At 49.6% G+C, this 14,781-nt stretch overlaps 1 protein-coding gene across 2 annotated transcripts in view; it reads right to left on the bottom strand.

Annotated features, from left to right (window-relative positions):
- TCF7L1 (transcription factor 7 like 1) overlaps positions 1-14,781 on the bottom strand; it is a 153,832-nt gene that overhangs the window by 11,612 nt on the left and 127,439 nt on the right. For both annotated transcript variants that reach the window (XM_044261531.1, XM_044261532.1), the window contains exon 4: positions 7,748-7,831. In XM_044261531.1, coding sequence (XP_044117466.1) covers positions 7,748-7,831 — 84 coding nt within the window. The remainder of the gene's footprint in view (positions 1-7,747; positions 7,832-14,781) is intronic.

Raw genomic sequence — 14,781 nt, 5'->3', positions numbered from 1 at the left:
GCACAGCTTTTTAGAGATAACCAATTGGACTCACTGCTCAAGCTTGGGCAGAGAACAACTTTCTTTGCATGTGCCCCACCACAGGTGCTAAGAGATCTTCCTCACATACTTCCACGATTCTTTCCTATCCCTATACCTCAGCATATCACGTAAATAAGTATTTCCTCTACCAAATGAGAGCTCATCAAGTGTGGGAAGAGAAATACCTTGTTCTCTGAGATCTCCTCTTTGTTTCCCTCATTGGCCACAGTCTCTGGACTCCTATTTTCTGGACACCTGTCTCTAAATTACTCCCATGTCTTCCTTAAAATTAGTAAAATATTACAGAGGGAGATGGCCGGTTGGTAGTGCAGAAAATAAGATTGGAAGATTTACATATAATAGAACCAGAGCCATATAGGAACCTAATTTGAGTTGGTGGGACCTCACTTCTCTCTCTGTATGGACACACAACACACACACACACACCCCTCTAATAAATACTACTTGAAAGGCAACACATACGCTCTTTGCCACTCTATCCCATTAAGGAAAGGAAGTCTGAGTGTAGGTTTCCTCTACAGAATTTTCCTCTGCTGAGAGAAATGGAAATCCACGCTTTTATTTATCAGAGACTGTCTACACAGCAGGCACTGAGTTGGGCGGCCCAAGGGCTGGAGGCCTTTCGGGCAGAGACAGAAAGAATCTGGGTCTCTGATAACACGAAATGAACTGCTGACTGGACCTACAGAAGACACTAATCCCAACAGTAATAGTGACCCAATAAATTCCTTGCTTGTTTCCCTGTGGTGGGGGGAGGGGGGAATGGGAGCAAGTATTTCTGTTGTAGCTGTGCTATGCCAGGTACAGCTCTAGGCCTTGTGAATGCACCAGACCCAACTATTTAAACACAAATCCCTATTCTCATGGTACCCATGTTCTAACTGGAGAGATAAACAATAAGCACAACTAAAAATAAAACACAGATATTGAGAAATGCTAAGGAGAAACACTAAGTCAGGGCCAAGGGCAGTGGGGGTTATGACCCGGGTTGAACAGGGCAAGTCTTGAGGAGAACATGACTTCTGAATAAACACCTGAGGGAAGTGGGGGGCGGGACCTGCAGACAGGTGAGGGAGGAGCATTTTGGTAGAAGGAACACCGGAGTGTGGCTGATACACAGGCGGTGTGCTTGGCATGTCTGAGGAGCCCCAAGGAGGCCAGTGGACTGCAACGGAGAGAGAAAATGAGGACAGAAGGGTCTCTATTACCGTATTAAATGCTTTCTGAGCTCTTCATCAGTGGGAAGACACAGAAGACATAAAGACAAAGCCAGGCAACCAGTGAGAGAGAAATGTTTAAGGAACTGGAATGTGTTTCAGGTCCTTCTAAGCAGTGCCAAATTTTTGAGGTCCTTGCAAACAGGGCTGCGTATAAAATTCTTGGGATAAATGTTTCCTTTTCTTCCCGCATAAATGCTTGTAGGAAAAAAACAAAACAAAACGCTTAAACCTTCGCAATTCAAATCTTCTTCGGGATGGGCATAGGTGAACGCCAATTTTCATTTCTTTTCTAGAATTCGGGTGAGCTCTTCCAATCTATAAATTCAAGTGCTTGTTTTTAAAGCCGAGTTTCACTTCTTTTATTTATTGCCTTTTATCGTTTCCATCGGCTTGGTCTCTTTGTCAGGAACACTTATTTGTGGACTGGTGTTTTGGTTTCTGTCCTCTATCTGTTGTCATCTTTTCCGTGAGGGTCATTAATCATGGATTGGGCTTGCTACCATGTCCATTCTGCACTATAGCAAGATTCACGAGTGGGGGGGCACCTGGGTGGCTCAGTGGGTTAAGCTGCTGCCTTCGGCTCAGGTCATGATCTCAGGGTCCTGGGATCGAGTCCCGCATCGGGCTCTCTGCTCAGCAGGGGGCCTGCTTCCCTTCCTCTCTCTCTGCCTGCCTCTCTACCTACTTATGATCTCTCTCCGTCAAATAAATAAAATAAATAAATAAAATCTTTAAAAAAAAAAAAAAAAGATTCATGAGTGGGAAGAGAGGAGGAATTCCCCAAAGCTAGATTCTCAGTAGCAGAAACTAACAAGGGGATGGAGGCAGGTCATCATCAAGGTTCGATGAAAACCAGGACACCTACATGGCTTCAAAGCCTCTCCCCACAGACAGCACTCATCAGGTACAAGCAAGGAGCAACGTCATGGTGGAAATACATGGCAGACGCCACCTTAACTGAATGACTGAAGCTGACATCCTCGCAATGGGGACAAATGGACACCGTGGACCTGCCTCCCAGTGTGAGACTCTCGGAAGGACACGGCCTCAGTGCAGTAGTGTTCTTGCCAAAAACACATGACCGGAGTCCAACCATGAGAAAACAAACAAACCCAAGCAGAGGAACAGTCTATAAAACAGCTGCTCTGTGCGTCTCAAAAAATGTCAAGGTCGGGTAAGACAATGGCTGAGGAACTCTGCTACAGCAAAGAAGACAAGGGACATGGCAAGTAAATGTCACGTGTGATCCTGGCTTGAGCTCTGGCCAGGGAGAAGCACATGGCCATAAGGGCACTCTTAGGGACATTTGCCAAAATTCTGAATATATATTAGAGAGGAATATGAAATGTTCATTTCTTGATTTTGATAAATGTACTGTGCTCATTGTTAGGAAATTTCATTGTTAGGAAATACAGCCAAAGTACTCAGGGGTAAAGGGGTATAATGTCTCCAACTGACTCTCAAATTGTTTTTAAAAATCCCATACATATATGTAATATGTGTTTATACACAAATATATATACGGGGGCATAGGGCAAAATTTCCGAATCCGGATAAAGAGCACACGGGAGGTTCCTTGTATTATTCTTGTAATTCTTCTGCAAGTTGAAAAATTATGTCAAAATAAAAAGTTAACACTGGGCAGTAAGAACCGAAATCAGTACTGGAGGCAGACAGGGCAGCGGCGGGCTGCAGGAGGAGTTTTGAAGTGCTTGGGCCCACAGCAGGTGTGCTGTGGAGAAGATGGAGAGATGAGGCGCTATTTTAAAAGGGAAACCTCAATAAATGTTTGAAATTGAGAGGCGGCATGCTCAGCAAAGCCGAGAAGCTGAGCAGCAAGGGGGCCCTCCCGGGGATGGCTTCCGGCCACAGGCCAGCCAGTCGGACCTCGGACATGAGACTTGGCAAGTTGCTCCCGAGAGTGGCCCGATGTTCAACAGCAAAACGGGGTGTTTACTCTTTAAAGGAGGCGTTCTGCTCACCTCCTAGAGAGCACCTTACAGAAGCAGGTATCACAAAGCTTGTGCGGGCTGTGGGATTAGAGGTCTTTTTCTGCACACTTTGGCGTCTTCCCAAGTGTTCTCCATAGCATAAGCCCTACCTTCATGGTTTCGAAAAAGGCTTAGTTAAAAAAAAAAAAGCCCTATAGGAGGAGAGGGACTGAAGCAAGAGGGAGAGAGGAGCTTACAAGGGCTAACATCTTTCCCCTGAGGGGTCATTCTTCCCTTGATTCACAGAGGTTCCCCAAGCACCTTCTCTGTGTTATGCGTTCTAATGGTGCGGGGTAAACGAACGTGAGCAGAGCAGACGGGATTCCTGTCTTCAAGTTGGTTATGTTCTAGAAGGACATATACTGGTTTCGTGTACAGGGTACAGTGTTCCAGGGAGAGAGGAGGGAAAGACGGGGCCAGGCACACGGGGGCCCAGTGAGGGATCCGATATCAGTCTAGATGTAAGGAGATTACAGTGAACAGATATTACAAGTCGTTACATATAAAATATCAGAGCCATTCCGTTTTTTAGAGCTTCTTTTTAAAGCATAAAATCCAAGTCGTAAGAACACTTAACTCCATCCCTACCTGGCCCAGTTATGGCTTGTTTATACACATTTCCTTGACAGGTAGCTCTGTCATGACTCACTCCATCTCTGCCAAGTAGGCAGGCTGTTTCCTTTGCTTGCCCTTCTCCCAGGGCAAACCTCATCTTAAAATATTTTGCTTGAGCTTCTAAATGAAACCTCCTAATTGAGTGTTTTCAGTTTTCTAATAAAAACGCTAGTGTCCAGACCTCTGAACACCTCCAAGCCCAGCTCCCAGCTCCAGCCTCGAGAAGTGAGCACCTAGTGAACTGGAATCATCTCGAGCTCCTTCTCCCCGTTTGCCTCTGATTTACAATCTGTGCAATGATTCTCCATTCTGTCTGCCCCTTACAATCTCCTGGCAAGCTTAAAAAAAACAAAGATACCAACTGTACCCCAGACCTAGTAAATCGTATCCTTGGCAGAGCAGATGAGAGTCTACGGACTCCTCATCTATTACCTTTGCGATCTGTCCACTTGAACTGGCCCCTAAGGCAGGCCCTCACCACCTCTCAGTCAGCGAATTAAACAGTATTTTAATCGCTCTCATCTTCAAAAGAGTAGCAGTGGTGACAGGCAACAGCAGGGAGCTCATGGTCATGGAGGACTCACCCCGTGGCAGGCGCAATTCTAAAATCCTCACAATGCATTGGCTCATTTGCACACCACTCGTGAGGTCAAGACCTCTTCTGGTTCCCATTTTACAGACAGGGAAACCAAAGCAATGCAAAAAGGAATAACTTGGCTAGAGCTGCACCAATAGGAAAAGGCAGGGCTGGGATTCAAACCCATGGAGTTAACATCCTCCAACACAGAGGCGGTGCTCCCCAGGTGTGTCGGGCTTTGCTCCTACACACACGTGTATCTCAGAATTGGAATGAGATGCTCTGGCGGGAAAACCGAGGATGGAGGTCTTTTCCCAATCTGTAGCATTGCAAGTTAACGTTAAGGTCTCCCCCCAAAAATGTTTCTTAAAGCTTCCGAGGTCTGTTTCTGCTTTTCTTTTCTTTTTAAGATTTTATTTATTGAGGGGCACCCGGGTGGTTCATGAAGTGTCTGCCTTTGGCTCAGGTCATGATCCCAGAGTCCCGCATCAGGCTCTCTGCTCAGCGGGGAGCCTGCTTCCCCCTCTCCCTCTCCTCCTGCTTGTGTTCCCTCTCTTGCTGTGTCTCTCTCTCTCAAATAAATAAATAAATAAAATTTAAAAGAATAGATTTTATTTATTGAGAGAGAGATAGAGAGCGTGTGCATAAGCAGGGGGAGGAGCAGAAGGAGAGGGAGAGGCAGACTCCCTGCTGAGCAGGGAGGCGGATTGGGTCACTACCTGAGCCATCCAAACACCCTCTGTTTTGTTTTGTTTTTAAGATTTTGAAGACTCTCTTGGGGCTCAATTTACAACCCCAAGATCAGGAGTCACATACTCCACTGACTAAGCCGGCTGGACGCCCCTGTTTTTCTATTTTAGAATACACAGTGTGATATTATACACCTTGCTAGAAAATGAGCCATTTTGTTATCCACACTGTAGTGCGTCAACTGTTCACGCTTCTCCACTCTGACAAAGTGAGGAGCCCCTGCTGCACCCCACATTGAATTAGTGTCCGCAGAGCACATATCTGCAACGGACAAATTCGTCCATCCATGGTTGTATATATTGTATAATGCATCCATATGTCCATGGATATATTTGCTTGGCTGTTGGAGCTACAGGCATGGACCCCTGTTGAGAGTTTAGGGATATCGTGTATCTTTATGTCACTCACACAGGAGACCGTAAGTGAGAACGGGTACCTTAATTTATTTAAGGAAAAGAGTCTAGAAAGAGAATGGAGGCTTATAGAGGGCAAAGAACTTTTAGAGTCTCTGGGTCCAGTCTCCTGAAGAGGGGAGAGAAGGAGTCCAGGAAGCAGAGGGCTGTAAACACTGACTGATGCCAGTGGCCGAGCTGAGCCAGGCTTCATGGGATCGGCAGAACGAAGGGGGCGGTGATGGAGGTGGGGGTCTGGCTCTTGCGGGAGAAGCTGGGAGTGAACACCGCCAGTGAAGTATGAAAATGCTCGCAACAGGAAGAGGGCGGGACACAGGGTTTTTATTTTATTTTTCAGAGATGGAGGGCTTTGGGCAACAGAAAGGGTGGGAAGCTCAACGGGTACCCGTGCTAATATGAAAGGGAACTCAGTTCCTTGAAAAGTAGGTGGAGATTTTAGACAATATGCACAGAGACAGTATGGGGGGGGGGGGGAAAGGAGGGAGGGTCCTGCATGTTAGGGTCCACTGGAGTGGGCTGGGGGAGGCCGCAGGATGGGCGGGGGAGTGAGCAAAGGTTTGAAACTGTTAGAGAGAGAGAGAGAGAGAGCAAGCTGTGCCGGGAGGGGACTGGCCAGGTCTGTGGCAGGGTGGACGTGGGACGCCCTGTACTCCACCATGACTGACCGCTAGGGGGCATCGGGACCTTGCACTTGGCCATCCCAAATGGGTCTCTGGGGGACCAGAGACACCCCCCGGCCTATTCCTGGGGCTGTTCAGCCTTGGTGAGCAGCAGCCCACACTGGATGGATGGCTGGAATGCACTGTTCCCTACAGTCACTGGTCTCTCCTGCAGAGGATGGGAAACACCTCTCCCCACTCACCTCCCCAGTGGATAGCAGTGACCACACAAGACATTCTTTATAAACCTCCAAGGTCTCTGCCTCTGTGAGCTGCTCTCACGATTACTGCAAATCATATGGGCTCCATGTATCTTCTTTCTCCTCAACCAGATTTTAAGTTTTTTAATGAAAAAGGGCTGTCAGGGTATTAAAATGTCCTGAATGAGATGAAATGATATGCCTGGAATTTATTTTAAAACAACCCAGTGTAGTAGAAGGGGGAGTATGGGTAAAGGAAACAGGTGAAATTTTCTGTAACAATGTTTTATTTTATTTATATATTTTAAAAGATTTTATTTATTTATTTGCCAGAGAGCGAGCAAGGGAGTACAAGCAGAGGGGGGTGCAGAGGGAGAAGCAGACTCCCCACTGAGCAGGGAGCCTGACACAGGACTGGATCCCAGAACCCTGAGATCAGGACCTGAGCTGAACGCAGACGCTTAACCAACTGAGCCACCCAGGTGCCCCATAACAATGTTTTAAATAAGACCATCTTTTCCCAGGTCTCCTTGTCTGCAAAATGTCTAGGTCATTCCAGTGGGCTTCCTTCTAGCTGCACCCTTTAAGACTCTGAGGCTCACTGTACAGTGCGTAACACCAGTTAGCCTGCAAGGCTGTGTGGGTCTCAGGCCAGGGATCCTCAAGCTCCCAAGAGGAATCTTGGAATGCAATGTCCCAGGTCCACCTCTTCTGTAAGTCAGTCCCCTGCCAGCCCCGGGCAGGTGAGACCTGTTCGGACCTCACTGCTCCCCTCTCCCAGGTCCATCCCGATCTTCTTCCCCTGGGGCCTGAGCTGCCACAAGGCTTGGCACAAAGACCTCAGTGACCCTGCTGGGGTTTTTGTTTGTGTGTGTTTTACTTAATTTTCTCCTGTAACATCCTGTACAAAAAAGCCTCTTGGACTGTCGCTGCCTGCACCTGTGAGGACAAGTGGCAGTGCAGCAGGAGCTCCAGTAGGGCGGAAGGATGGTACCACTGCCCAGGTGGAGGGGGTGGCGGAAAGGACCAGGACAGCCGGGTCGCCATTGCTAACCACACACCATCCTGGGAGGTGTGTGCGCATGTGCTGAGGTGCAAGGTGTGGAGGGGCACACGGTGGGTGGAGACTCCACCCCCGACAGCTCAGCCCTTTCCCCGAGGCACACACACTTGAAGATATCAGACCCCAGCCGCTTCGGGACGGCAGAAAGGACGCAATGCCATGGGCTGTGCAATGCCACTGTGCCTTGTGGACAGTTTCCAAGGGGAAACAGACTTACCAAGTGTGCTGGGGATGGTGACCTGGTGTCCTTGACCGTGGTGCTGGAGGGGACATCGAGGAGGGGCCATTTCATCTGCAGGTACTGCACAGGGCACAGAAAACACAAGATAGCTGGTGAGATGGGGTCTCACTAGCACCCCCAAGTGAGCAGGGAGGCTCCTGCTGGTTCACTGCACTGGCAGGAGTTCCTGGCTGGTCTGCGTCCAAACGATCATCTCCAGGGACAGCCCACGCTTACAGTCACCACCAACCAAAGTGTCCAAAGAGCTGATGGCTGAGGGTCAAGTTCTGCTTGCTCTAGTCATGGGACAAGCAGGGCTCATCAAGGGACCAAGGGCTCCCTCCTTCATCCCCATGGCTTATAGCACCACACACAAGACTCCCTAAGACACGGCCTCCAGGAGATTCTGGGAATGAAGGAATAAAAACCATCTGCCGGACACTTGAAGCGTCATGGGTAATAACCGTCCAGACTCAATGATGCTGATTTAACATCTAGCTCTAGCGTTTCCTGACCCTTAAAAGATTGCCCAGTACCTTACCCTGTACTAATCCAAACCCAAAAGTAAACCCTCTACACACACACACACACACACACACACACACACACTTTTTTTAAACAAAAAGCCTCTCTTCAACCCTGGCCTGGCAGTTTTTGGGGAGGGCCTGGAAAAGGCTGAGCGGGGAGGAAGGGAGGGGCCCTGGGGTCCAGAGTCACACGGGTTGAGGGCCTCACTCTGCCCGTGTAGGTTGTGCAACCCTGGACAAGAGTCTTGACAACTCCAAGTCTCGATTTCTTCACTGTAAGGCAAGGCTAGGTCCAGAATTTAACTGGTTGTTAGAAGGCTTAGGGACAATGTCAAGTACAGAACACAATGCTTCCCACGTGGGAGACGTCTGATGAACGGCAGCTATCATTTCCATAAGCAAACCATTAGTCTTCGCTGGGGGCAAAAGCACACATGTTGTCTTAGTGTCAACACTGATACGGTGCTTCTGGGCAGTGGGCCAGCTACACGGCCTCTTCACAGAATTCTTTTTTTTTTTTTTTTTTTTTAAAGATTTTATTTATTTATTTGAGAGAGAGAGACAGTGAGAGAGAGCATGAGAGGGGAGAAGGTCAGAGAGCGAAGCAGACTCCCCATGGAGCTGGGAGCCTGATGTGGGACTCGATCCCGGGACTCCAGGATCACGCCCTGAGCCGAAGGCAGTCGTCCAACCAACTGAGCCACCCAGGCGTCCCGTCTTCACAGAATTCTTGAGGTTACTTTGAAAGCTACACCTCCAGTAAGAAATGCTGGCCCCAGGAAGTTTCACAGAGAGACAGAAATAAGTCTCTGAGTTTTAATTCCTCCTCTGGTCATTCAATTGCAGGGAAAAGAAATCGTGATGTGGCCTTAAGCTATGTGCCCAGGACTGGGAAAGTAGGATGGGTGTGCCCCTCTGGTCATCATCACCCACAAACATGGACTGAGAGGGCAGGGTCTGGGCTTTCAAAACAACATCCACGGGTAAGGATAATAACCCTAGGACACATCTACAGAGGGCCAGTGGGCAACACAGACAGCAGGTGAATGGGCAAAGCAGGCCTGGCTGTGGGAGGCTTGGAAAGTAGGAATAAAAGGGAGGAGTTTAGGGGCCCTAAAAATAAAGCCAGTCTCTACTCTGGGCCCTCTCGTACCTGTCCGTTCCTCCTTCCCCACTGCCATATTGAATAGCGTCTGTCCCTGTGTTCTCTGACCTTCCCACCCACACCCATCTCTTTCCCTACCCAGAACCTCCACTTTCTAGATGAACTAACTGGGATTTCAATGCCTCTGGCAAATTAAAAGGACTGGACAGATATTGGAATCATTAGTTAAAACTCATTTCCTCAGTGAATAACATCTGTGCCTTGTGGACAGTTTCCAAAGCATTTTCCTTCTTTCTCTTTCTTTCTTTCTTTCTTTCTTTCTTTCTTTCTTTCTTTCTTTCTTTCTTTCTTTCCTTCCTTCCTTCCTTCCTTCCTTCCTCCCTCCCTCCCTCCATCTCTCTTCCTTTCTTTCTTAGATTTTATTTGAGAGTGAGAGCACACGTGCACCCATGCAGGGGCGGGGGGGGGGTGCGGGCTGCTGAGGACACAGGGAGAGGGAGAAGCAGGATCCCTGCTGATCGAGAAGCCTGACGCAGGGCTCGATCCCAAGACCCTGAGATCATGACCTGAGCCAAAGGCAGATGCTGGACCGACTGAGCCACCCAGGTGACCCCCAAAGCATTCTCACACACGTAAACGGGTTTCATCTTCACAACAACCCTGCTGTTATAAGTAGAGGTGACTGTCCCAAATTTTCAGAGGCGCTAAGGGAGGTATACAGAGGGTGAGTGACCAGCCCAGCTTTACGAGGGGAGTGGCCGCGGAGCTCCCCGACTTCAAACCCCACACTGTTCACTGCAACACAAGTCCTAACAGTTTCCATAACATCACCTTCTTGAAACCCCACCCCTACCCCAGCCTGATTCTCTGTCCCTATCTGTCTCTCACAGGGCTGGCCACCTCCAAGCTGAAAGAATGTTTAAGCATCGGTGTTCTCCTGTGGGGATGTTTCCATAGCAGTCACAACCGGAGCATTTCTGTTTATTTCCTGAAGGTGAACCGCAATTGCAAGTGTCACATGCCAAAGAGAAGTGTCCCAAACCCACCCCAACACGGAACGTAGTAGAAGGCTTCCCGAAACCCACCAGCTCTACCAGCATCTGGTTTCCTAGCTGGAGGCCTAAAGACACCAGCTGCGCACTCTTCTTGTTGGCTTAGATCAAACAGGAATCTGCCCAAATCCTCGTTTGGGAGAGAACGCTGACCTTTTGGGTTGGGAGGCAGAGCAGGCTGTGGGAGCTGAGTGCAGGTTTCTCAAACACAATACTACAGGCACTGGGGGCGGATCGGTGGGAGTGATCCTGTGCATGGCAGGATGTGCCTGACCTCTAGGGCAGCAGAACTGTCCCTCAAGGGGAGTCCCTGCTCGAGTGGCTGAAGAGCTGGGACCTAATACACTATGAGCTGCATGAGGGTCTGCCTTCAAACCGGGGCTCTCGAGGCACAAGCGTACATAGAGACACATGCTCAGAGCAAGGGCTTTTAGTAAGAGCTCCTGGTTTCGGCTGTCCATCACAGGCTTGGTGTCTTACCTACCGCCTGGAATTCTGGTAGGTGGAAGAGACCACACGGTCCTCTTGGCTCTGCAAGGTTCCCTCTCACTCAGTGGCTTTAACTGAGACCTGGAGGCTTCAAAGTGGGGAAGATCTTTGGCCTTATCCACCACCGGAGCCTGGCCGCACAGAGATGGGGCAGACAGGTAAGGGAGAGCGGTTCTGGGAATAGTGGACATCCGGCTCAGCACCCTTCCTGCTCTAGCCATTCAGGGCAGGGTGTGTGTGTGTGTGTGTGTGTGTGTGTGGTGGAGTGTAGGTGTACAGGTGCGTAAGAATTCAGTCTGGGGATAGGGAAATGGAGGAGTGTCCCTTCCCCTATTCTAACCTTTTCTGCCTTTTTAAGTTTATTTATTTATTTATTTTTTAAAGACCTGGTTAGGTTTGTTTGTTTATCTTCTTAAAGGTATTTCTTATTTATTTACTTAACACAGAGAGAGAGATCATAAGTAGGCAGAGAGGCAGGAGAGGGAAAGGGGAAAGCAGGCTCCCCACTGAGAAGAGAGTCCAGTGCGGGGCTGGATCCCAGGACCCTGAGATCACGACCTGGTCGAAGGCAGAGGCTTAACCCACCTGAGCCACCCAGGCGCCCGCTCTTTAAGATTTTGCAACAAGTGACAGAGGGCGGTAGGGGTGGGGGGGAAGACCTATAAAAAGACATCAGAGCCCCCGTAAGAAGTTCGCTATCAAATGCCTCTGGACTGCAATTCTGAAGAAGGAGCACTCAGAAGGGACAGCTGAGCTTCCCAGAACCATGGCTCCGGGCGGAAGGGGCCAGCAGCCCCCCTGTGATGCAGAGGTGAGGCTGGTCAGGCCTCACCCAGTGCTTCGTGGCAATAAAACTCTCCCTGGCTGGAGCTTCTCACCCAAAGCCAGCCCTCCCATGACCCCAGGGCCAGCTATTGGTGGGAGCATGTCCTCAGGGCCTGAGACAGGTGTGGCCGAGCCTAGATGCTCTGCATGGTCAGGGCATGTGGGCAAATCGAAGATGCTGGTTTCTCCAAGCCCAGTCTCGGGTCCACACGCTCACCCCAACTGGCTCCTGACTAGGGTACCTGCTCAGACCGCACTACGATGAAGCTGGTCCGGCCCCGCCTCCCCGCGGCGGATGCTCTCTAGAGTTCAAAACACGGGAACCTGGGTTGCATCAAGGCAAGCCACGGCCAAGCAACAGCAATGCTTGTCACCCATGGGGTGTAAGTACTCTCTTGGGATCCTCAGAAACAGAAAGAAAAAAAACCAGACGCAAATGGTGAGTAGTACCACCTTCGAGTTACACATGCTGCTTGATACACTACTGTGTGTCGTGACTGAGACAGAACAGAGAGGCGGCTGCCCGTGCTTACTGAATCTGCGAAATTCTTTCTGGACACTGGGGTCCCACAGAAAACACTTAGGTAAAAGGTGCTGTTGCGGTTCACGGTTAAGCAGACTGAGGCTGTGGCTTAGAACTTGTCTTTACCTTAATGAAGGAAGGACGGTTCTGTTCCTGGTTTTATTTTGTTTTCACTCCAACAGTTGTTCACTTGTCTCCAATCTACCAAAAACGGTCGTGTGGTTTCTTTTCTTTGCCTCGGTTGTGGTACGGATACACGGGGATAGATTCTTCTTACACGAAAGCACCCCTGCATTCCCCAGGTAAACCCTATTCGGTCACAGTGGCTTGTTCATTCTTGCACTGCACTGTGGAATGCTAACCATGGGTGTCTTAAGATTTTTACTTCTGCATGCCTAAGAGTGAGCAGAAGTTTTCTTTTTTGTGCTATCTCCATCAAGCATTGCGGTCTGTGTTATTTTGGCTTCATGATTTGTAAAGGGGGCTGCACCTCTTTATCTTTATGCTCTGGTTCCCTTTCTGCTTCTTGCCCCCTCGTCAGTGCTGCTTCTTGGCTGGGCGGGCTATTTCCATTCCACTCGGGCCCAGGGAAGGAACCCTCTGGAGGGCGCTCTCCCTGGACAGCCAGAACCCCCTTTCCTGCAGGGAGGCAGAGACTGGTCCTACAGGATCCCTGCTTAGCCTGAAGACTGTGCAGCAGATTAATTGCAGCTGTGCCCTGGAATTTCCCCCACATACAAATCTTCATGATGTAAAACAGCTGGGAGGAAATCCCAGCATGCCCTGGACAGAGGCAGAACTGCCAATGAGCTACGGAGATTAACCCTCTACCTCCCAGAAGGCAGCGATCCACCACCCCCACCAAATCTGCCCCGTCCCAAGCTTGCTGTGGTGCAGACAGGACTCTACAGGACTCTGGGTAACGCCCACATTCTCCCCATTCACACGTTCTCACAGAAAACCCTTTAGGCAGGGCCCAGGCAAGAAAGGAAGCAAAGCTTCATGTTACAGAATCAACAGTAGGGCTCCCAGAAGGCGTGCGTGCGCTACATTTGGAAGCAAGGACACTGGTCATCACCAAAGGCTTCCCAGGTGAGAACAACCCACCCCACAGAATTCCGTTCACTTCTTGATGATGGCAACAGGCCTGCGGCAGAAAGAAGGGCCTCCCCTCTAGCTTTCCCCTCTCACGGTTTCTGTGCTCCAACAGCAGCGGCCTCCCAGTTTAGAAGACCAGTCTTTCCTGCCTCTCCAGCCCCCAGTGATAAACAGACCCGCTGGGACCCCAAAGCCAGGCCCCCCTGAACAGAGAGGAGGACTTTTGCAGACCTCTCTCTTAGGAAACTGTACGGGGTGTGTGGCCACCTAGGAAAACAGGCTAGAAAGCCAAGCCCACAGGCAGACACACAGCTGTCCACCACACAGGGACAAGGACATAGTGCAAAGTGCGTTCTTTTAACACGAAGAATCGTATTATAAATAAACAAACGCGAACCAACAATCAGTTTCTCTTTACTCTCCATTCTGCCACAGTTGGGGATATAATCATTCCTCACCAGGACTACTGCAATGGCTCCCCAAATTCTGTAAGAGTTCAGCTTCTAAAAACGAACTCATCAGGGGGCGCCTGGCTGGCTCAGTCAGTGGAGCCCGTGATCCTTCATCGCAGGGTCGTGAGCCTGTGTCCCACTTTGGGCATGGAACAAAACACCGAAACAAAACCCAACTAATTCAACAGATCTCTTCTTTGCTTAAAATCCTTTCCTGGTTGGCTGGTGGGGTCAAGGGATAGAGCCCCCAGATTCCCCAGCAATCCGGGGCCAACCTATTCTCTTCCAGCTTCAACCTTCATGGCTCCCCTACCCCTCAACACTAACTGCACTCAGGTTCCTACTAAACTCTGTGCCATCTGCTCGGCTGCTCCCCAACAGATCCTTTACTCGCAGGGAACTCTAAATCCTTCTTCAAAACCCTGTCCCAAGGTCACCTTCCCAGCACCCACACAGAGCACTGGTAAAGCACCCTCACCTCTGTGCCTCAGCTGTGCTTGGTGTTCCCATGACATTCTTCATGCTGTGTTGTTGTTATCCGGTGCAAATTCTGTCTATCTTTTGGACCATAAGCTCCTCAAGGGTCACGTTCACATCCCCAGTTTCTTGCCCAGAAGCCAGCATTCATGACGCATGCAGACCTTGTCCCATCTTCAGCTTAAGCCCTTATCGACCTCCTAAGCCTAGGTTCCGCGTCTGTAGCACTGGGTTGCCCAGTCTCCTTCTGAATCCTTTAGAGACGTGGAACGCACAAAACGGAGCTCCCACGTTAATTAGCCTACTATTGCCAAGAATTTGGAAATGCAGTTTGGAGGCTGTGACACCCAACCCTGCCAGCGCCTGGAGGCCTGTTTAAGATCCTCTATCTTCTGTCAAAATGGACATAAGTTGATCTAAATTTGGTGAAAGTCTACCAACATTGAGCAATGGGCTCATTAGTGTGGAGACAGAAACGCTCTC

Source organism: Neovison vison, chromosome 8 (genome assembly GCF_020171115.1).
Source record: "Neovison vison isolate M4711 chromosome 8, ASM_NN_V1, whole genome shotgun sequence".
NCBI classification, from domain to species: domain Eukaryota; kingdom Metazoa; phylum Chordata; class Mammalia; order Carnivora; family Mustelidae; genus Neogale; species Neogale vison.
Note: the sequence above shows the minus strand (reverse complement) of the source record. Positions and strands in the feature narration are given on the sequence as shown.